The sequence below is a fragment of the Gavia stellata genome, chromosome Z, assembly GCF_030936135.1.
Source record: "Gavia stellata isolate bGavSte3 chromosome Z, bGavSte3.hap2, whole genome shotgun sequence".
Classification (NCBI taxonomy): Eukaryota; Metazoa; Chordata; class Aves; order Gaviiformes; family Gaviidae; genus Gavia; species Gavia stellata.
In genome coordinates this window covers 13,154,065-13,175,410 of record NC_082637.1, presented here as the reverse complement: position 1 = coordinate 13,175,410, position 21,346 = coordinate 13,154,065, and the positions used below count along the sequence as shown (strand labels likewise).

Here is a 21,346-nt window from a genome sequence, read left to right as displayed (position 1 = left end):
CATCAGCAAATACACCAGCCTGGCAGGGAAGTGGTTTGACGCACAATTCCTAGAAACAGAGCCAGTGGCTCCTTTTCCCTGGGGGAACCAGTACGTGCTCTGGTTTTGCTTCAACATTTGATGAAGTTCTGGCCCAGGGATAGCTGACATCCAGTTCCGCTGTTCTGCACAAACATTCACTTCACAGCAAAGTAAAGTGGGTGCAAAATGCAGAAAATAAAAGCAGCAAGGCAGTGGAAAGTCAATTTCCCCCTTTTTTTTCCCCACTGCAGTTAGCTAGAACATTTAGTGTGAATGACCCAAAGGAGGAGGAAACAGATTTTGCTAGATGTTGCTGGGGATGTGGTCTGGTGAGAGTCAGTTCACAATGGGTTCAAGAGCTGATACAATGTTACCATCACCCCTGAGAAAGATAGGCGAGAACAAGCTAGATGAAATGCTTCTGCCCAGATAATAAAGCAAATGGTGAGACTTGGAGGTTTTCAAAAGACAGGATGGTTCAAACCCGTCCTCTGATTTGTCTGAGCTTTGCTAAGGCTGTAGCAATAACTTCCGTTTTAAAGGAACTGTTACCATCCGCATTTGGAAGCTGTTCAGCTCAGTCAAGATTAAAAAAAAAAAACAAAAAAACCCAAACAAAACCAAAAAACCTCAGACCATGATTTCATTTTTTGTCAGTGACAGACATTTCCGTCTTGTCAGCCAGATGTGCAAAAAAACCCAACTGATGAGATCCCTCAACTGTGAGATAGGAAGGGCTGCTATAATGGACCACAGTCTTGGGAAGGAAGTGTTCCGCTGAGGGGGAATGTACCTATTAAATTGAAAAATAGCATTTGTCTTAAAAAAATAATCATTATCCTTTTTAGTTTGGTACATTCTTGCTTCTGCTGTGACATATACAGCCTTACTGAAAGGACAGCTCAGAGACAAGAATAGAAACACTCTCTGTTCCAAAAAATCTTAGTTTTCCTAGCTGCTTCTGTGGCCCTGCTATGCCCTACCTCTTCTGGACAGTCTTCTCCCCCTTCTACAGCTACAGCGACCTTACCAGTAGAGCCAGCACATTTCAGATACTGCCTCTGGAAAAGGCTATAGTTGGCTTTGGTTAGAAGCTCGGTTCTCTGTGGCGGACGGCCCCACAACAGGAGTGTCATGCAGCAAGAGCTGAGACACTCCCAGAGGCACCAACCGCTATGGCTCCATTCATTTCGTGTGACTGGGAACTGTTCAAAGTCAAGGTATTTAATTGGCATAAGACCAGTAGACAAGACTGCAAGGTATCACTTTCCTTGCTAAAGGAGACATGCTGAAAGCTGCTGCAGCACATGGTTACTATGTGGTTTCTTAAGCCTGGGGTCTTTTGTTGAACTTTCACGAAAAGCACTTGTTAACAAAATGTATTTTCTTCTTAACAGGGTCATTAGAATGCTATGGGTATCCCTGATTAGTATTTTTATTTTGCCTTGCAGTCACAGAAAGTAATTTCATCTTGCTTCATCTGTCATTGGTCAGAGGCCAGGAAATTTTACTTCAAGGTTTGTGAAAAATTCATTTTTTACAAAAAGAGACATTTCTGACTGAAGAAAAATCTCTGCTAAAATGAGTAAGAGGTCCAATGTGAAATATATTTCAAATCTGGTTCAGCACAAAAACTCTGTGGTTAACTGAATTAGGAACACTAGAATCTTTTTTTATGCCAGGTAGAGCCAATGGTGTTAAAATTCCTCTTCAGCTTGTCTGGACCGAGAGCATTTCAGTTCCAGGAGTCTCTCCACAGTGTCTGCAATTGTACGCTCACCATGCACCTTGTTATCTCGGGTGCGGATGTTAACTGTTCCACTTGCCTTCTCCTTTTCGCCAACAACTAGGAACAACCAAGATACAAAGGAATGAGCTTAACATTGAGCAAGCTCTTTTTTCCCCCCCATTCCCTTAAAACTTAGGCATAGTTAACAAAAATTCTAAAAAGCTTACCAACCAACACATCAAATCCTTCTTTGCCCTCTTCCCAGCTCCCCCCACTTAGATCTGTAACAGCCAATAGTCTTATTTAATCTCATATCATTTAATAGGTTTTAGTATGTTATGAACAGCAACTTAGCAAAACATGAGTAAAGTAAACTTAGTAAGTCCAGCTTGACTGACTTCTTATTAGAGAGAACCACAAAGTCAAAATGAGAAATGGATATGGAAAACACCACTGGCAAAGATTAGAAAGACAACTTGATTGTAAATAACCAATGGCTATTTGTTTTCTTTACAGAGCAAGACAGTTTATTGGAAAATCCCAAAGCTATTTTACTTAAACATTAAGATACCAAGATAATATATGTATGTCTCATTACTAATATAAAGTTCATATAATATACTTGGAGGTTGCTACAGGAGATTGTATTTCTCTGGTACCCAATCTACATTCGGTGGGACAACTCTTTGAAACAACCTCTGAACATAAATTAGGTGAGATTTTTTGCCCTGATAGGCTGATCATTTGTTTGTGGACTTGAAGGTAAAATGTGGTTATGTCTTATCTGTGTCATATGCTTAAAGTTTTAAAGAACAAAAGAACTTTATTCATGACTCCATCAATTACTCTGAGGGTAGAAAGGCTCCTTCTACTCTAATAAATCCCAGATAGTTTTAGGGTCAATGCTAGAGCCTCAATTTACATGACACCAGTAACATGGTGCTTCAAATCATGTACCATAGAGTCAGTTTATAATTGTCTCTGCATCACCCTCTTGTGGAATAGTCTTCTCCTATGCATGCATGTATAGCTCAGAAGGGCACCACAGCTGAATGTAGTGAAAATACGGTACTTCTTTTGCTACACTTGAAACGAGAGCATAAGTTATTCGGTGGGGGGGATGGGGGGGGTTGAAATTCGCTTAACAATTTGACTGACAAAGGGCAAGACATATCTCCACACTGCTGACCAGAAGATAGCAAAGACCTTTCTCTAAAGCAGCAGTAATGCCTTGGGCCACAGTGACCTCCTTTCAGTGAAGCTATACAAGCCAGGAATGCCTATCATGCAGGCAGGAGAGGCTCTGTGGAATGCAAACTCTTAGGAACAAAGTGGCCTAAAACACTGACTACCACTCTCTGCCCTGCTCAAAGAAGAGAGATCAAATCCTATGACCTATGCAAGGAATTCACACAAGATCAGGTAACAAATACATTACCGAGAATAAAGTTATACTGTGCAAGCTGGGCATTTCTGATCTTCTTGTTCAGTGTGCACCCAGGATCTACATCAACATCTGCCATTAATCCAGCGTTGTGGAAGTGCTGCCTGACCTAGGAGAAAAAGTATTTAAACTGTCACTATAGGATATTCATGACAATGAACTATTTATGACTTGTAGACTTCAGCCAGTCAAGCTTATCTGACCCCTAAAACAAAGGCACTGTCATTGGCTCAGGCGTTGGACATGAGCCCAGTTCAAGAAATGAAAACAGGTCAGCTACCATGCAAGTACATACACACTAAATAACTAAGCAATGATGTGAATATCTAATGTTTTGCACTCAATAGTGATTTGAGTTTGGTATTATGAAATGCAGCAGGATGGTGGAGCTATCTGATTAGAAGAGGTTTTTTTCTTATTTTGCAGACTATTTAATTTATGTATGATGTGCTTTAAAGAAATACAGGAGGTCTGCGGATGCTAAATATGCAAAGACCCATCTTCATCTTTCTTACTGCTTTTGCAAGATGCGCATGGCCATGAGACTAGAACCTGAAGGGTAAGACAGCCTTTGAGCTAGAGAGAAAAACTTAAGTTTTCCAAAAATAAAAGACTGACAAAGATCAGCATTTGTTCTTTAGATACGCAAAATCTATTTCAGGTCCTCTTTAAGATACATCTACAACTTCAGCAGCTACTTGTCATTGTAATATAAAAATGTTACAATGTAATATGCAAAGACAACATTTATCTGGGAGAAATAATATTAATCATTAATAACTAAGTATCTCAACTAAATACAAGATACTGAAAAAAGCCCCTAAACCATATACATCACCTTTTGAGCATACTCATCACACGTTGGTCCCACTGGTACCACCATTACCTGCTGTGGGGACAGCCAGAGCGGCCTTCAATAAACAAACAAAACAAGTTTATACACCTTTCAGTATTTTTTTAGTACGAAAAATCCTCTTAACAGATAGGAGCAAAATCTACACAAGAGATTCATAAACCCAGCTGCTTAGATTGGGTTCAGAGGTGATGACAGCCCTGTACTTGTTACAGTTCGTCTCCCATAAAGAACTGAGCGTCTAAAGGAATTGCAGTGTGGACAAAAGTACTTTTTGACCTGAAGATTCAAGTTGTGTTTTACAACAGACAACAAATCATAATTGAGTTGTTGAGCTTATTACTAACTAATCACAGGAAAACATTTACTTTTGAGTCTTGTTATAAATCAGAGGGGTCATCCCTATCGGGTATTATACTGCAGCAGGTAGAGGAGACGACCTACATAAATGACTTGTTGCAAGGCAGCCCAGCTGCAAAAGCAAATTTGAGATATACACCTTGGGCAGACAAGCTGTATGCTGCACCTGCATGACTGGTGTCATGTAGAGGCCACCATATCTAGAATTATTTAATATCTAAAGAAGGTCATTCAGAATGAATTGTCCTGTGGTACACCTACGGCATGTCTCTGCAGCAAGCAAGTAGAATAAACTCTCTTGATGCTTGCATTCTTGGGGTTAATTTCTTTTCTACATGAAGTGTTTGCTCAAACCAGAATAGTAAGTCTACTTTTCAACATTACCATTTGCCTCCATAGTTTTCAGTTAGAATGGCGATCATTCTCTCCACAGATCCCAGGATAGCCCGGTGAATGATAACTGGTCTTGTCTTGTCATTACCATCATGGCTGTGAAGAAAGGTGGTTTTTTTAAATGTAAGGTTTTTTCTTGATGTAAACTTACACCTTTAAGTGACAGGAAAGTTAGATTATATAGCAATTAAAACCACCAGGCTCTGTGCTTACCTGACAAAGGTGAGGTTAAATCTGACTGGCAGCTGGAAGTCAAGCTGGATTGTAGCACATTGGTGGTAGCGGCCAATGGCATCTTTAATCTGAATGTCAATCTTAGAAACAAAAAGCCACAAACTTAACTACAGCTTAAGATACAAGCATGCCCCTCTGAAAGCAAACAGACTGTCTTAAGATGGAAGGTTTCACTCAGTGCAAAGGAACTACATGTAGTTTTAGAAAACATACTTTTACTTCAGCCTGCAGTAGGGCTTAAATGATTTGCAGGTTCTGATGCAAAAAATGTTAGAGCTAAAAAGAGGGTGAGCAAGTAGAGAGACATTATTTCAGGGGGAATCTACATTTAATACTTCAGACTATTTTTTGTGAGTTTCAGTCTGGGACTTTCATGGCCCTTTTCACTGAGTGAATGAAGAAGCACATAAGTGCACATGCAAGATCAGAACTGAACATGTGTCACCAAAAATGAGATTTCTTCAACCTCAGACTGGCATACTTACACTCCTTTATTATGCAGTATTTGAATATTTTGTAGCTTATGTAACAAATTCAGGGCATGGACATGGGGTGAGAATCCTACTGTTAAATAGTCCACTTAACCAGTAAGGATCATATTAATCAATGGCACTTGTTCTGACTATGAGTATCTACAGTCAAGCCTATTCTTTCTATTGGATCTTACACTTTAATTCCCAGTACACTTATAATACAAGTTAGACAGAGAGATGGATAGAAAACAGTAGATTTATAGTGTCCTGACTTTATTTACTTATCACATTGCTCTCTTATTCCTAAGTACGGCTATATGTTGGGGCTGTGTGCCTTAAGTTAATTTATGTATCAAACAAACAGATCCGTGTTTTATTAACTGAAGTTCTAAATGTCTTTCCATTTTGCATTCAGAAGCCAGACTTTATCGTAGTTCAACTACTCACAAAAGAGCTTCCATGAAAATAAATTATTTACAACCTTCTTTAATTTCAAAACACCCAGTTACAAAGTAGAAAAAAAAAATCCAAGTAGTTTTTACATCTACCCTAGATGTAGAGCTTAACTTAAAAATGTAGCTTTAACTAGTTTCCACTAAAACCAGTGCAAAATGCTACATGTTTGCTCACCTTACTTTGGCTAGAGTGTATTAGGAGCAAGTATAAGGTTAACTAAGGTTAACAAAGGCTCCTGTAGATATCTGCCTTCTTTCAAATCAACTGAGGAAATTACTAAATCTTGTTTGCATTTCACATTATGAATGATTAGCAGCTATAACGCGTTTAATCTACAACCCATAAAATGAAATTGATTCAATTAGCATACAAAGAGAGAAATCAGAACCAGTTTACTAGATGACTGAATACAGACATAAATTTAGTGTAGGTTTGTTAGGGAAAGATACACAAGTAATTTTTTAAGGCTCCCTGTCCTTATGCTCAAAGATATCAGGAAATTTCTAGAAAGCCCTACTTAATCTATGCAAACTGAAGAGACAGCTTTAAAAAAACCCAACAAACCCACAAAACCAATGCAAGGGGCTTTTTAAAATACCAAAACCCACCAGCAACTCAATGCAGCTACGAAACCGTGCCAGTAAAAGCAGCATTTATCAAAAAATTGTTTTATCAGTAAGTTTATTTTTGTTTTTCTCACGACTTAGGATTCACTTATCGCCCAAAGGATTATTTCTAATGCAGCAGTTGCTGTGGTAATACAGATCTTACAGTGCCACCTTCTGTTCATGTCCCCCACTAAACCGATCAGCTCTCTTTAAGCAGCAGACAAGCAGTTTATACATGTAAACTGGGTTTAATTAATGAAATGAGTGTTAAAGCTATGTGAAAACCAGGATCACAGAATATTAGTTCTCTCTCAAGTATGTCAGAGTTTATGTATCTGGAAAAACACAAAATTTCAGCTGTACATCATCTTAAAATGGCATTAGATAACTAAAAAAAAAAAAAAATCCCCTCTTCCTAATCCCAGCTCTTAAGAATCTCAGCTTGTACCAGGCCATCAGTTTAAGAATCAGTTTTGTTCTGTATCCTTCAACCAAACTTAAACAGCACCAATGCCTTAGAAACACATACTGACATTGAAAAATTTAGTTATAACGTTACACTGAAGGGGAATGTGCAGGACAGCAAGTGAAAAATAAAAGTTGTCTTTACCAAGATCAGGAATAAAACCCAAGAGCATCACCGTACTATTTTCTCCCCCTTGCTCATAATAAGATATGAAAAACATTCTTTATATATTAACAGCATTTACTGTCCATCTGTATTTTTTCAATTAACTTAGAGCAGAATGTTAACTGTAGCTGTAATGTAGATAGAGACTTTGTCTTGGTCAGGTATCTATTTGAAGTCATCTGGCAAACATTCTGCACAAATAGAAGCCCAACACTTGTGTTTCTGGGGAAAGTGACATGTAGCATCATTTTGTAAAGACATGAAGATTTGGGGTTTTTTTCTGCTCATCTACTACACTGCAAAGAACAGTATTTGCATGCTACCCCTACTGCTAAGATTACGGTAGTATCAATGGAAAGCAAGGAATTGTCTAACTTTTGTCTGACTCATCCAAACAGAATTAAAAGCCTAACCCAGCTAGGGGCTAGCAAGATACTAACCTTAGGTCCATAGAAAGCTCCATCACCAGGGTTTAACTCCCACTTCTCACCAAAGTCATTGAGGCTGTTTTCCAGTTGCTAGAGATAAAGAACACACACTCAGTGTTTCTCAATCATTTGCTGTCTTTCCGTGTTACAGCATCAGGTCAGCCTGCTGCTACAGATATGTGACACTACCAATTCTCAGGACTTCTTAGTTACTACTGCAACTCATTTTCTGAAAAAGGAAAGTTTTGGAAGAGCCCCAGCTAAAAAAACATTTAGTCCAAATTTAAATAAACAAAATTAATGCATTCATTTTGGAAGAGACCAACCAAGCAGTGTTAGCTAAGATGCAAGAAATTTTTATGCTAGATTCGAAGTTTGTAGATAATATTGAGAGGGGATCCACCCTGATGCACCCAATGTCTATTCCTGCCCTATCTTCTCCCCAGCACTGCACCTGCAGGGGCTAACCCCATCCCTTTAATCATGAAAGCAACCTGACTTTCGGAATATGGTTCAGGGGCTGCCAGAACTGGTTCTCTTCCTCTTTTTTTTTTTTTAATTATCAAAAAAATATGAGGGGAGAGAGAAGGAGAGAGAGGTAATTTGATTCTGACACAGAGATTGCTTCTGTGTAGAGAAGTAAGCTATTTACAGCAGCCAGACCAAACTGAAGACAGTTATTACAGTTATATTGCTCATGTCCAGCTGTCACTGTACCTCCCAGAAGGCAGTATGTTCCTACAGGACTTCCAGCTGCAGCCTTGCTTTCATATAAAAAGTTAATAAAACTACTGTTTACCTTTTCAGCTTGATTCCACACTTCGATGTCTCCCAGGTACTTTTCAGGACGAGTGGAGAGATTCAGTTTAAAGGAAAATCCAAAGACATCATACACAGTACGCAAGAACTGCAGACAACTCTTTATCTCCTCTTCAATCTTTATGAGAATAGAAATAAAGCCTCAAATATGGCAAAATCAGTTAATCTGATTTTAATGCCCAATTTCATGTAACAGCAGCCCATACCTGCTCCATAGCACAGAATATGTGAGCATCGTCTTGCTGGAACCGGCGTACTCGAGTGAGTCCTGTAAGAGCTCCTGACAGTTCATTGCGATGCAGAACACCAAAATCAGCCAACCGTAATGGCAGCTCACGCCATGATCTTGGACGATGATCAAACATAAGGCTGAAGGAAAGGTTTATTACTTGAAGCTCATCCAGAATCAAAATTCTGCAACAACAGCCAATGAGAAGCAGCCAGTACCTAAGCAGATGCCCATAATGCAAGGGATGTAATCTGAATACAACCATCATGTACATCTAGTTTTGTCAGGAAAACAAATGCAGACATCCTTTTATAACCGGTAGGCTTCCCCCACCTCACAGAGCGAAGATAAAACAGCTCCTAAAACTCAGCATTAAAACCTGAATGCCTAAATTGCCACAAAACTGACAATGCCCCAGTATCTACTTTGGATATCCAGGTTTTGTAGTACCAAGGTAAGCTTCAGGTATAAAACACAGACACAGTAATGATGGTAAAAAGACATTTCTCAGTGTCTCAAATAAAGAGAGCACGCAGACAACAGGACTCATAATTACATCACTCCTGACAGCATGTCGCATCTGGATACCTGAAGACAGACATCTTTACAATTAAGCAGGCAAAAGAAACAGAATTTTTTCTTTTTTTAACTCAGCATCATCTTTGGTAAACTGGATTTGCTATGTATTTACCAATGTCCTGGACAGTTCATAGGCTTCAGAGCAAAGATTTCTTTCTCCACTTCAAAGGAAAACATGTTGTCACTGTAATGCTGCCAGTGCCCTGAAGTCATCCATAGTTTGCTGTTGAAAACATTTGGAGTGACAACCTCCTGGAATCCACGTTTTCGATACTCACTCTAAAACAACAGACCCAGTATGTAAAATAATTAATAAAGCACACAGAGGTAATGGTATTCAGCCTTCAATCTGCAGCCATAAAAATATACGAATGTTGTCCTACAGAAGTCCATGACTTGAGAGAGGAGAGGAGAGAATGGAGGGGAGAAGGGGGGGGGGGAAGAGGGAGAGAAGGGGGGGGGGGAAGAGGGAGAGAGGGGGGGGGGGGAAGAGGGAGAGAAGGGGGGGGGAAGAGGGAGAGAAGGGGGGGGGAAGAGGGAGAGAAGGGGGGGGAAGAGGGAGAGAAGGGGGGGGAAGAGGGAGAGAAGGGGGGGGAAGAGGGAGAGAAGGGGGGGGGGAAGAGGGAGAGAAGGGGGGGGGGAAGAGGGAGAGAAGGGGGGGGAAGAGGGAGAGAAGGGGGGGGAAGAGGGAGAGAAGGGGGGGGAAGAGGGAGAGAAGGGGGGGGAAGAGGGAGAGAAGGGGGGGGAAGAGGGAGAGAAGGGGGGGGAAGAGGGAGAGAAGGGGGGGAAGAGGGAGAGAAGGGGGGAGAAGAGGGAGAGAAGGGGGGAGAAGAGGGGGGGGGGGAAGAGGGGGGGGGGAAGAGGGAGAGAAGGGGGGGGAAGAGGGAGAGAAGGGGGGGGAAGAGGGAGAGAAGGGGGGGGAAGAGGGAGAGAAGGGGGGGAAGAGGGAGAGAAGGGGGGGAAGAGGGAGAGAAGGGGGGGAAGAGGGAGAGAAGGGGGGGAAGAGGGAGAGAAGGGGGGAAGAGAGAGAGAAGGGGGGGAAGAGAGAGAGAAGGGGGGGGAAGAGAGAGAGAAGGGGGGGGAAGAGAGAGAGAAGGGGGGGGAAGAGAGAGAGAAGGGGGGGGAAGAGAGAGAGAAGGGGGGGGAAGAGAGAGAGAAGGGGGGGAAGAGAGAGAGAAGGGGGGGAAGAGAGAGAGAAGGGGGGAGAGAGAGAGAAGGGGGAAGAGAGAGAGAAGGGGGGAAGAGAGAGAGAAGGGGGGGAAGAGAGAGAGAAGGGGGGGAAGAGAGAGAAAGAGGGGGAGAGAGAGAAAGAGGGGGAGAGAGAGAAAGAGGGGGAGAGAGAGAAAGAGGGGGAGAGAGAGAAAGAGGGGGAGAGAGAGAAAGAGGGGGAGAGAGAGAAAGAGGGGGAGAGAGAGAAAGAGGGGGAGAGAGAGAAAGAGGGGGAGAGAGAGAAAGAGGGGGAGAGAGAGAAAGAGGGGGAGAGAGAGAAAGAGGGGGAGAGAGAGAAAGAGGGGGAGAGAGAGAAAGAGGGGGAGAGAGAGAAAGAGGGGGAGAGAGAGAAAGAGGGGGAGAGAGAGAAAGAGGGGGAGAGAGAGAAAGAGGGGGAGAGAGAGAAAGAGGGGGAGAGAGAGAAAGAGGGGGAGAGAGAGAAAGAGGGGGAGAGAGAGAAAGAGGGGGAGAGAGAGAAAGAGGGGGAGAGAGAGAAAGAGGGGGAGAGAGAGAAAGAGGGGGAGAGAGAGAAAGAGGGGGAGAGAGAGAAAGAGGGGGAGAGAGAGAAAGAGGGGGAGAGAGAGAAAGAGGGGGAGAGAGAGAAAGAGGGGGAGAGAGAGAAAGAGGGGGAGAGAGAGAAAGAGGGGGAGAGAGAGAAAGAGGGGGAGAGAGAGAAAGAGGGGGAGAGAGAGAAGAGGGGGAGAGAGAGAAGGGGGGAGAGAGAGAAGGGGGGAGAGAGAGAAGGGGGGAGAGAGAGAAGGGGGGAGAGAGAGAAGGGGGGAGAGAGAGAAGGGGGGAGAGAGAGAAGGGGGGAGAGAGAGAAGGGGGGAGAGAGAGAAGGGGGGAGAGAGAGAAGGGGGGAGAGAGAGAAGGGGGGAGAGAGAGAAGGGGGGAGAGAGAGAAGGGGGGAGAGAGAGAAGGGGGGAGAGAGAGAAGGGGGGAGAGAGAGAAGGGGGGAGAGAGAGAAGGGGGGAGAGAGAGAAGGGGGGGAGAGAGAGAAGGGGGGAGAGAGAGAAGGGGGGAGAGAGAGAAGGGGGGAGAGAGAGAAGGGGGGAGAGAGAGAAGGGGGGAGAGAGAGAAGGGGGGAGAGAGAGAGAAGGGGGGAGAGAGAGAGAAGGGGGGGAGAGAGAGAGAAGGGGGGGAGAGAGAGAGAAGGGGGGGAGAGAGAGAGAAGGGGGGAGAGAGAGAGAAGGGGGGGAGAGAGAGAGAAGGGGGGAGAGAGAGAGAAGGGGGGGAGAGAGAGAGAAGGGGGGGAGAGAGAGAGAAGGGGGGGAGAGAGAGAGAAGGGGGGAGAGAGAGAAGGGGGGAGAGAGAGAAGGGGGAGAGAGAGAAGGGGGAGAGAGAGAAGGGGAGAGAGAGAGAAGGGGGAGAGAGAGAGAAGGGGGGAGAGAGAGAAAGAAGGGGGGGAGAGAGAGAGAAGGGGGGAGAGAGAGAGAAGGGGGAGAGAGAGAGAAGGGGGAGAGAGAGAGAAGGGGGAGAGAGAGAGAAGGGGGAGAGAGAGAGAAGGGGGAGAGAGAGAGAAGGGGGAGAGAGAGAGAAGGGGGGGAGAGAGAGAGAAGGGGGGAGAGAGAGAGAGAAGGGGGGAGAGAGAGAGAAAGAAAGGGGAGAGAGAGAGAAAGAAAGGGGAGAGAGAGAGAAAGAAAGGGGAGAGAGAGAGGGAAGAGAGAGAGTGAGAGAGAGAGGGAAGAGAGAGAGTGAGAGAGAGAGGGAAGAGAGAGAGTGAGAGAGAGAGGAGAGAGAGAAAGAGAGGAGAGAGAAAGAGAGGAGAGAGAAAGAGAGGAGAGAGAAAGAGAGGAGAGAGAAAGAGAGGAGAGAGAAAGAGAGGAGAGAGAAAGAGAGGAGAGAGAAAGAGAGGAGAGAGAAAGAGAGGAGAGAGAAAGAGAGGAGAGAGAAAGAGAGGAGAGAGAAAGAGAGGAGAGAGAAAGAGAGGAGAGAGAAAGAGAGGAGAGAGAAAGAGAGGAGAGAGAAAGAGAGGAGAGAGAAAGAGAGGAGAGAGAAAGAGAGGAGAGAGAAAGAGAGGAGAGAGAAAGAAAGGAGAGAGAAAGAAAGGAGAGAGAAAGAAAGGAGAGAGAAAGAAAGGAGAGAGAAAGAAAGGAGAGAGAAAGAAAGGAGAGAGAAAGAAAGGAGAGAGAGAAAGAAAGGAGAGAGAGAAAGAAAGGAGAGAGAGAAAGAAAGGAGAGAGAGAAAGAAAGGAGAGAGAGAAAGAAAGGAGAGAGAGAAAGAAAGGAGAGAGAGAAAGAAAGGAGAGAGAGAAAGAAAGGAGAGAGAGAAAGAAAGGAGAGAGAGAAAGAAAGGAGAGAGAGAAAGAAAGGACAGAGAGAAAGAGAGGGGAGAGAGAGAGAAAGAGAGGGGAGAGAGAGAGAAAGAGAGGGGAGAGAGAGAGAAAGAGAGGGGAGAGAGAGAGAGAAAGAGAGGGGAGAGAGAGAGAGAAAGAGAGGGGAGAGAGAGAGAGAAAGAGAGGGGAGAGAGAGAGAGAAAGAGAGGGGAGAGAGAGAGAGAAAGAGAGGGGAGAGAGAGAGAGAAAGAGAGGGGAGAGAGAGAGAAAGAGAGGAGAGAGAGAGAGAAAGAGAGGAGAGAGAGAGAGAAAGAGAGGAGAGAGAGAGAGAAAGAGAGGAGAAAGAGAGAGAGAAAGAGAGGAGAGAGAGAGAGAAAGAGAGGAGAGAGAGAGAGAAAGAGAGGAGAGGAGAGAGAGGGAGAGAAAGAGGGGAGAGAGAGAGAAAGAAAGGGGAGAGAGAGAGAGAAAGAAAGGGGAGAGAGAGAGAGAAAGAAAGAGAGGAGAGAAAAGAGAAAAAAAGAGAGGAGAGAAAAGAGAAAAATTCACACCGGACATGCCAGGATCCATCCATTCCACCAGCACCACCCTACCCCAGACAATTCCTCTATAGTAAACAAGAAGAACAAGTTTCCTCCCTGTAAGCAAAGCAGCAGTCTCTAATTATTCAATGACACTTGGTAGTACACTGCAGCCCAAATATACAATAACGAGACAGACTTTAAATATTACAACAGGTAGGGCAGGATTTTTTGTCTCTACACATAATTTTGTAACAAACAGTTCTACAAGGTCAAATTTAGTAAGTTTATTAAAACAAATCAATATGCATCAGTGGAACAGCTGTAGTGTGAGCTTAGCTGTACTATGTCAAAGAATTCATACTATAAGGTATCATTATCACTGGTTTAACTGCAGGTATAAAGTATTTATAAAAACGTAACTTAGCAGAGATTGTGACAAGTCCAATTCAAAGAAACCACGTTTCTTTAGTTCCGTGGCTTACAGAACTAAGAGATTAAACTAACTTGAAATGAAGGCCTGTTAATACTGTTATATGTAGCATGCTGTTACGTATTTTTCTAAAATTAAGCAATTTCTTCTATAAGACGACTTCCAAAAGACATTACTTACCCGGATGAATTCAATTAATGTGTTATAAATGTAAGCTCCTTTTGGCAAGAAAAAACAGCTACCAGGGCTGAGCTCATGGAAGAAAAACAGTTCTTGGTCCTGCAGAAAAACAGTATTTGAAAAACTTAGTATTTGTACACCAGCTTTTTCACTTAACATTCACCAATGAATTAGTACTGATTGGGCATCACTAATCAAAGTTTAAAAAGAAATTAAATAAATATATAAAGCAGTACCAATAGATCAGAAGCGTTTTTATTAGTATTTATATCTCCACCAGTAGTTACAGGGGAAGGAGATTGTTCAGTTTCCTGTTTCATTAGTGATACTCCAAAACTTCACGTTTATGTGTAACTCCCAACCGTGTCCCCCCAGATCCCTCTGTACACTGACAAGTAATGTTTAGTTCTGCTTCTGCAGCTCTCTAATTATTTGCACGTGAACTGCATGTGTGAGCTGTAGGTGGCTAATGTTGTGACAAACTGCACGTGCTTGAGGACTGCATGTAGTGAATTCTTCTGTATATTTTCCTGATGTCCTAGCAGCAGACCTTGTAGCAGCATTCAGGACTATCAATTATCTGACAGGGGTTTCCATCTAAAAAAAGAAACCAAAAACCAACAAACCAAAAAACCACAGAAACGTATTATGGATTCTGAAATCACTCAAAAGAAAAGAACTGTGAGTGAACAGGCTGCAGCAAACTGCGTAAGAATAAGCCTTGCCTGCAGACCAAAGTGTTCATGTTCTGTTCTGATTGATCTGTGGAATAAGGGTGTCATCGTGTTTAAAACAGTGAAAAGTCTAAAGAGAAGTTATTTGCTTTAGGACTGACGATGCTTTTTGCAACTCGACTGAAAATACAATTGTGTCACATCTTGGTTGTAGCAGCAAGTATACACTATCTTCAAGACGCTTCTAGTTAAGGGGTTAGATCCATAGAGTGTTGGTGAAATACATTACCAGAAAAACTGTCTCACCCGCCCAATTTTTCTGTGATCTCTGCTTTTAGCCTCCTCCTGGAATTTTTCCCATTCCTTCAGCATTTTTGCATCTGGGAATGAAATTCCATAGATCCGCTGGAGGGATTCCATATCAGCCTTGCCTTCCCAATAGGTAGAAGAATTCTGCATGCAAAAAATAAATGAAACAATGAAGAAAAGGAGGAACCTCCGCATTTTACTACTACTGCCTGCTATGAAAAGGCATGCAATTATTAGGAAGTAACTATACTTAATGTAGAACAACTAAGGCACAAGGAGAGTTTTAATCTTAAATTCAGAGCACTGATTAGAAAAATCCAGAAAGAAAAGGTGAACAGAATGTGTAAAAATGGTTTCAAGCTCTCTCATCCTTTTTTTTAAGCCCATTTACTCTCTTTGTAGCCATCCTATTCCAAATGCTTATTCACACTCAGCTATAATCATCAGCTGAGCAAAAACTATAAACTCTAATTGATATAGTTCAACAAAACCTTAAGCCACACTCACGTTCCTACGTGTGCTGGAAGTGCAGGCCCTGGACACCTAGTTGGGCTTCATAGCATTTGAATATCATTCTAGCACACAACTCTTTCACAATTTGGTACACTGAGTTTTTGGCCAGGTTACCCATTTCACAGTACATTCTTGGATAAGCCACCATCGTACTGCACAAAGACAGCAACAGATTTTCAGGAAAACATTTGTCTAAGGCACTTACCTTATGAATTTTTATGGTCTTAATCTTGCCAGTATGTCTGACATGAGGCCCTCTGCATAAATCTATTAAGGGACCACACCTAAGAATAGGAAAACATTCATTTAGTATATTTCATCCTAGAAAGTTACATCCAGTAATATTACGATGCATGCATAATTACCTGTATACTGTTGTAGTTGGAGTATTGACCTTCTCATTCAGGATGCGACACTTGAATTTATTATACTGAGAAGAAAAGCAGCACACACAGTTGTTAACTCCTGCTTAAGCAAAAGAACTGGCCAGCAGTTTAAATTTTTTGCAAATCTGATGCTATGCTGCATGAAGAGGATTATAAAAGACAGACAGACAGTCAAGTAGTGGAACAAGCTGCCCAGAAAGCAGGTTGTGCAGTCTCTGTCCTTAGAGGTTTTGAAGGCCCAACTGGACAAGCCCTGAGAAACCTGGTCTGACTTCAGTGTCGACACCATGCCGTGCATGAGACTGGACTGGTGACCTACGGAAGTACCTTCCAACCTGAATGACACTACGATTCTCCTGATGTCCTAACAGTGAAAACTGAGTGACTTCTGTCTCAGGAGTGACAGAAAATTATTTGCAGCTAGGTACTAAAGAGAACGGATCAGCTTTTAGTGTTGCTTGGACTTTCTCAGAAGTCCTCATTCTAAAAAATGTTTTATGAAGCTTTCTGAATGCATCAGCACATGCAGTTATAGTGTCACCACAGCATTTTAGTAACAGCCAGTGTAACATAGGCATATAGCATAACTGCACATAATATATTGCAAATTTACATCTGTGGGAAACAAACGAAGAATGTGGCTTCAAAGATTTTGCCAAGGTCACCCAGGGGAAGAATGAGAACTGTTACAGTTGCAGAAAATCTAATGCACATTCCCAAGAACCTAAGAATTACACCTTCGCTCACTTTTTGGTTAAATATCATAAATGAGCTTATAAGAATGTATGACCTCAGAAAGTTAATTTGATAGACCTTCCTCTACCACTAACAGAACATGCGGCTAATGTTACACATACTTAAAGAGTAACTGCATGATGCTAGAAACAACCTTCTAAAACAGCCTACCTTAAACATTTCAAGTAGTGTTTCCTTCTTCACTTCCAGTCTTTCAAACGCTTGTTTTTCCTTCATTATCTTTTTGCATAACGTTTCCAAAGCAGAGAAGTCATTACTTGATACACCCCTAAAATAAACACACACAAAGAAGTAAATCATTGTTGCTTTCACTTGCAATTTCTGATCCGGTTGCAATGCACTAGCTTGAGGATTGGACACGCTGCAAAGAACAAAGCAATGGGCAGTGCCGCAGATAACTTTGTTCCGGGAACAAGCAGGTAACAGAAATTTTGCTGTGACTGACACCCCCGCTCCTAAAACAAAAATACAAAACCTACCCTTCCTCAAGGAACATGTCATAATAAAATCCATTTTCTATTGGTGGGCCATAGCACAAACAGCCACCATAGATTCGCTCCATAGCTTCTCCCATTATGTGAGCACTTGAGTGCCAGTATACCTAATGGAAGTAAAATAAGAGGGGGTCAGTCTGAATACACACAATGTATTTCTGAGTATTTTATTTAAAAGCTTTTCTGAAACGCTTGCTTTTAAGCATACTTGATGCAGATCCCACATTAGAGCAGTCCCCAGAACAGCAGTGACCTGCCCAGCAACACTCTCATCCTAAGCACCAATCCTTCCAAAAGGTAACACTGGAAAATTGTTTACAGCCTGGTAGCAAATAATTCTTATTTTCAACTATTGTTGAAATGACTCAATTATTGTCAAGAAGTCAGGAAAGTAATTGAGAAACTTTTTTTTCTATTAACTTAAATCAATCTGCTCTGCGTAAAGACCAAAGGGTGCACTTGCAACATAAGGCTGTGGTCCTAATTCAAAGATTTTATGCATGGGAAATCCTGCATTGAAGTAGAACAGTTCATAAAGTTCACCTGAAGTTTTGACAAATTAAAACCAAATCTATAGGACTTAGTTTGCTTTTATTTGCACAGGCCAGAAAACATAAATCTCACAGGAGCCATCATTTAGCCAGTATGAAAACCCTAAGTTTGAATGCAAGACCTTTGTGATGAGTTTGACTGACAGTTTCGTGAACCAAATGCTTTTTCTAAAGACAGTATTTACAAATTTACCAGATATCCACATTTATTTGAATGGACAGCCAAAATAAAGTACGTACTTTTGCATGTACAAAGTAAAAGAGCAGCCCACTCGGAACTTTTATGATTGTACATAGACAGTACTTTTGTACTCAGTATTGTTTTTGAAGTCAGTGCTGAAGAGATCAGTTCACAAGACCTACTTTACATTAACATGAAGGTTGCAAATATAAAATTTCAATGACAACAGACTTGACATAAGCTACAGCAACTGCTAGCAGACTTGGTTACAAATACACAGCAGAATGTACATTATCTGCAGTACCGCAACTCCCTTTTAAGGAACTATTAGAAAATGCAGATGTACCTACACAGCAAACCTGTTCCCTCCTTCTCATCTTCTGAACACAGTAAAGGTGCAAATAACTGCTCGAGACTGAGTTTAATGCAAATCCAAGGGCAAACAAATTTTGGTAGAAGATACTCACTGCTTGAGCCTCCTCATCTTCAAACTTCAGCAGCTCCAAGGTACAATCCTCCTCCAAAGGACGGTCTAGATCCCAAACCATCTTGTTCACTTTAGCAATAACAGTGTTGTCAGCTAAGCCCTGACTACAGAATAAATACATGGTATATAACCTTTTGAAATCAGCAAGCCGAAGTTCCCCAAATTTGCCCTCCACATTGAATAAGATTTTCAGGAGTGCTCAGAGTGGGTACCATGTCATAAATAAATTCCACACAAAAGAGCAGTTTAGCCAGTCTTGAACATTTATGAAAATCCTACTCACATCTCAGAGATAAGGGAAGAAAACTGTGCTTCACACTCAACATTCATTAACATATTTGACTTAGAGGCAGCCACCTCAAAGCACTAACCTGACTTCAAAATGCTATTCCAATAAAAGACAGTTTCTCTTCTAAAAATTATCAAATACCATTTCTGACGCAGTAACTTTACAGTTTTATTTCCACTAGGCAAAAAACTTTTCGTTGATCACAAATCACAAAAGCAAAGAAAATTGCAATGACAAGGCACCTAAGCATGAAAAAAAAAAAAAGGCATTTCACCTCTAGGAATCACCCAGTTTTTGTAATTTTAACTGTTAGGGTGTCCCGTGTGCATTGCTCAAATCTACTCCACAGCAAGTTTGACTACCCTGCAGATGTACAATGCTCTTTTTGATGGGTATCTCTCATGCAAGTAAAACCACAGTTACATGAGAGATACTCATACTGTTAACTCTCTCTGAAATCAACTGAAACATCAGCCAGCAGTCATCTTCCCCAGGTCGACACAGACTAGTTTGCATATGCTAACATTCAATCTGATAGAGCACATTTATTAGCAGGTTAGTTCTTAATGTGATGACAGTACTTGAGGCTAAAAATATGCTAGTAATGTGTATCTAAAAAATCTCAACTATATTCTTATTTAATTTTAGAAACTTTACCTTCATAACACAAAAAAATTGTACTCCAAAACTAGAACCCTGTTGGTTACCTCCAGTTTATTATATGTAAGATGCCTTGAGAAAAGTCAAGATAAATGACTAAGAGAGAAATTATGCATTACCCGTATCCTCGCAGCCACAACCTGCAGATACAGAGCTGCCTGAAAATGATTGAGTGTATCACAGAATAGAATCATACCTAATTCCACAAGCAATTTGATAAGGAGTAGTCTTCCAGGATTCAGCATCAACCTGCTTGCCATCGGGTAATGTAACTTTAATGGATTTACTGTCACTTGCAGCTCTTTCTGCAAGGAGTGCATCATGTTCAGCTTTAAGTTTATTGTACATCTCTAAACGCTCATTGATAAATTCAGGCCATGGATTCAGCTAAATATAATGAATAAAGAGAAAGGAAAAAATCAACAGATTATTAGAGTAATCTAATATCACATTATGTCAAGAATGCAAACTGAACGGATATACTCTTCACAAGCATCTATGTGACCGTATCTGTATATGTGCTATATCTAACAAATAATCATTATTATTACAGATTAATTATATAGTATTAATTATGTAGTAATGTTATAAGACTTCAGCTTAATGAAAATTATTACTTTGAAACGTATCACTGTACACCTGTTTAATAAACTACACGTATGTTAAAAAGCTACTACATGGTTTATTAAACACCTGTTTAACAAGCTACATAAGGACAAAACTTAACTTGAAAAGACTGGAGTAGTTAAACATAAAACCAGATTTTTCTTATCAGGTCAAAAAAATGAGGGAACACCTCTACTCTGAGTCACCAGGACAGGAACTGACTCGAGTCTACACACGTCATATAATGACATCAGCACTATCTGCTTGGGCATAACCAAGGTTATACAGCTATGCAGTTGGCTCATGATTAGTGGTGGCCAGCAGCTGACCCTCTCTGTGCACAGTCAGAGGGATCTGTGTTTACCCACCATGAAGACAGAAAAGACAGAGCACCTTACACCGGCTTTTCGCATCCCAGAGACCTGCTGCCTACCTCCTGGTGCACACAGAGGCACAGTGAAAAGACCAACCATGGAAATCAGACCCGCTCTCCCATTACACCAATGTAACTTGGTGTAAGAGGCAACAAAGGCACTTCTTAGCAAACTTCAGTAAAACAAGAAAAAGCGCGAAAAGGAGTTAACTGTAACGCCAGATAAAACACTTCAGAGGGATGAACGGCAGAGTACACAAGAGAGCAACCAGGAGACCGCTCCTTTCAACCCCGCCATGGACCAAGGGCAGCTCACCTCCGTCCGCCCTCCATCGCCGGCCCCTTCCTTCATCTTCTTCTTTCCACAGTCTGCCTTTTTTTCTTCCCCAGCATTTACCTGAGGAGGGCGAGCACCATTTCCTCATTCTCCAGCAGTCGCTCATACCTACAGCCCTTTAACTCCCCTCAGCTCCACGCACCAGGGATGAGACCCGACCCCTACGCCCCGGGAAACCCCAGCTCCCTACTGTATTACCTTCAGGTAAATCCCACTGCCTTTCGACCCTGCTCCCCTAGAGCTCGGGAAACCGCCGGCGACCCGCCATAAGGGTGAGGGGGAAGAGGCCTAGCTCCCTCTTGCCGCCAGCACCCGCCCCCCTGACAGGGCCGCCCCCCCTCCAGGCCTGAGGCGGGAAGAAGGGGACGCCCCGCCTCAGGATACCCCCGGCCCGCGACGAGGGGGAGCCGCGCTGAGAAGAGAGACGGTGCTCCAGCGCCGCCCGCCGCCGCGGTGCCAGGCCCACCTGGCTGTCAGCGCCCGCCATTGCCGCACGCGGAGCCGCCCGGCGCAGCGGGGAAGGGGCGGGAACGGCTCCGCGCAGGCGCCTCCCGCCCGCCGCAGCTGATGCAACCGGGGGCGGCCGCAGTGACCCGACCGGAGCCACCACGGGCGGGCCAATGGAGCCGGAGGGCCGGGCCGGGCCGGGCCGGGCCGCACCGCCCTGGGGTGTGTGGCCGCGGCGGCGGCGCGGTGGGAGTGGAGGCGGCCTGTGAGGGGCCCCAGCAGCTCAAGATGGCGGAGCTCCAGCGAGCACCCATGAGGGTGGGAAGCGGGGCCGTGGGGCTCGTGTCCCCACAGGCCTGCTCCCCTTGTTTCCGCGGGGTAAAACATAACCAGTCTTTCCATGTTAGCGGG

General features: G+C 43.0%; 1 protein-coding gene across 1 annotated transcript; it reads right to left on the bottom strand.

Moving 5' to 3' along the window:
* Nucleotides 1-1,440: 1,440 nt before the first annotated feature.
* On the bottom strand, nucleotides 1,441-20,985 carry TARS1 (threonyl-tRNA synthetase 1). The gene is made up of 19 exons (XM_059834363.1): nucleotides 20,955-20,985; nucleotides 20,468-20,548; nucleotides 19,369-19,559; nucleotides 18,204-18,327; nucleotides 16,990-17,111; nucleotides 16,661-16,778; nucleotides 15,734-15,798; nucleotides 15,574-15,652; nucleotides 14,853-14,999; nucleotides 13,873-13,971; nucleotides 9,370-9,536; nucleotides 8,656-8,818; nucleotides 8,430-8,567; nucleotides 7,643-7,720; nucleotides 5,014-5,114; nucleotides 4,792-4,896; nucleotides 4,033-4,105; nucleotides 3,189-3,303; nucleotides 1,441-1,867 (listed from the first exon to the last, which is right to left on the bottom strand). The coding sequence occupies exons 1-19, from the start codon at nucleotides 20,973-20,975 to the stop codon at nucleotides 1,719-1,721; spliced, it is 2,136 nt and encodes a 711-aa protein (XP_059690346.1). The 5' UTR covers nucleotides 20,976-20,985; the 3' UTR covers nucleotides 1,441-1,718.
* Between the last annotated feature and the right edge of the window lie 361 nt (nucleotides 20,986-21,346).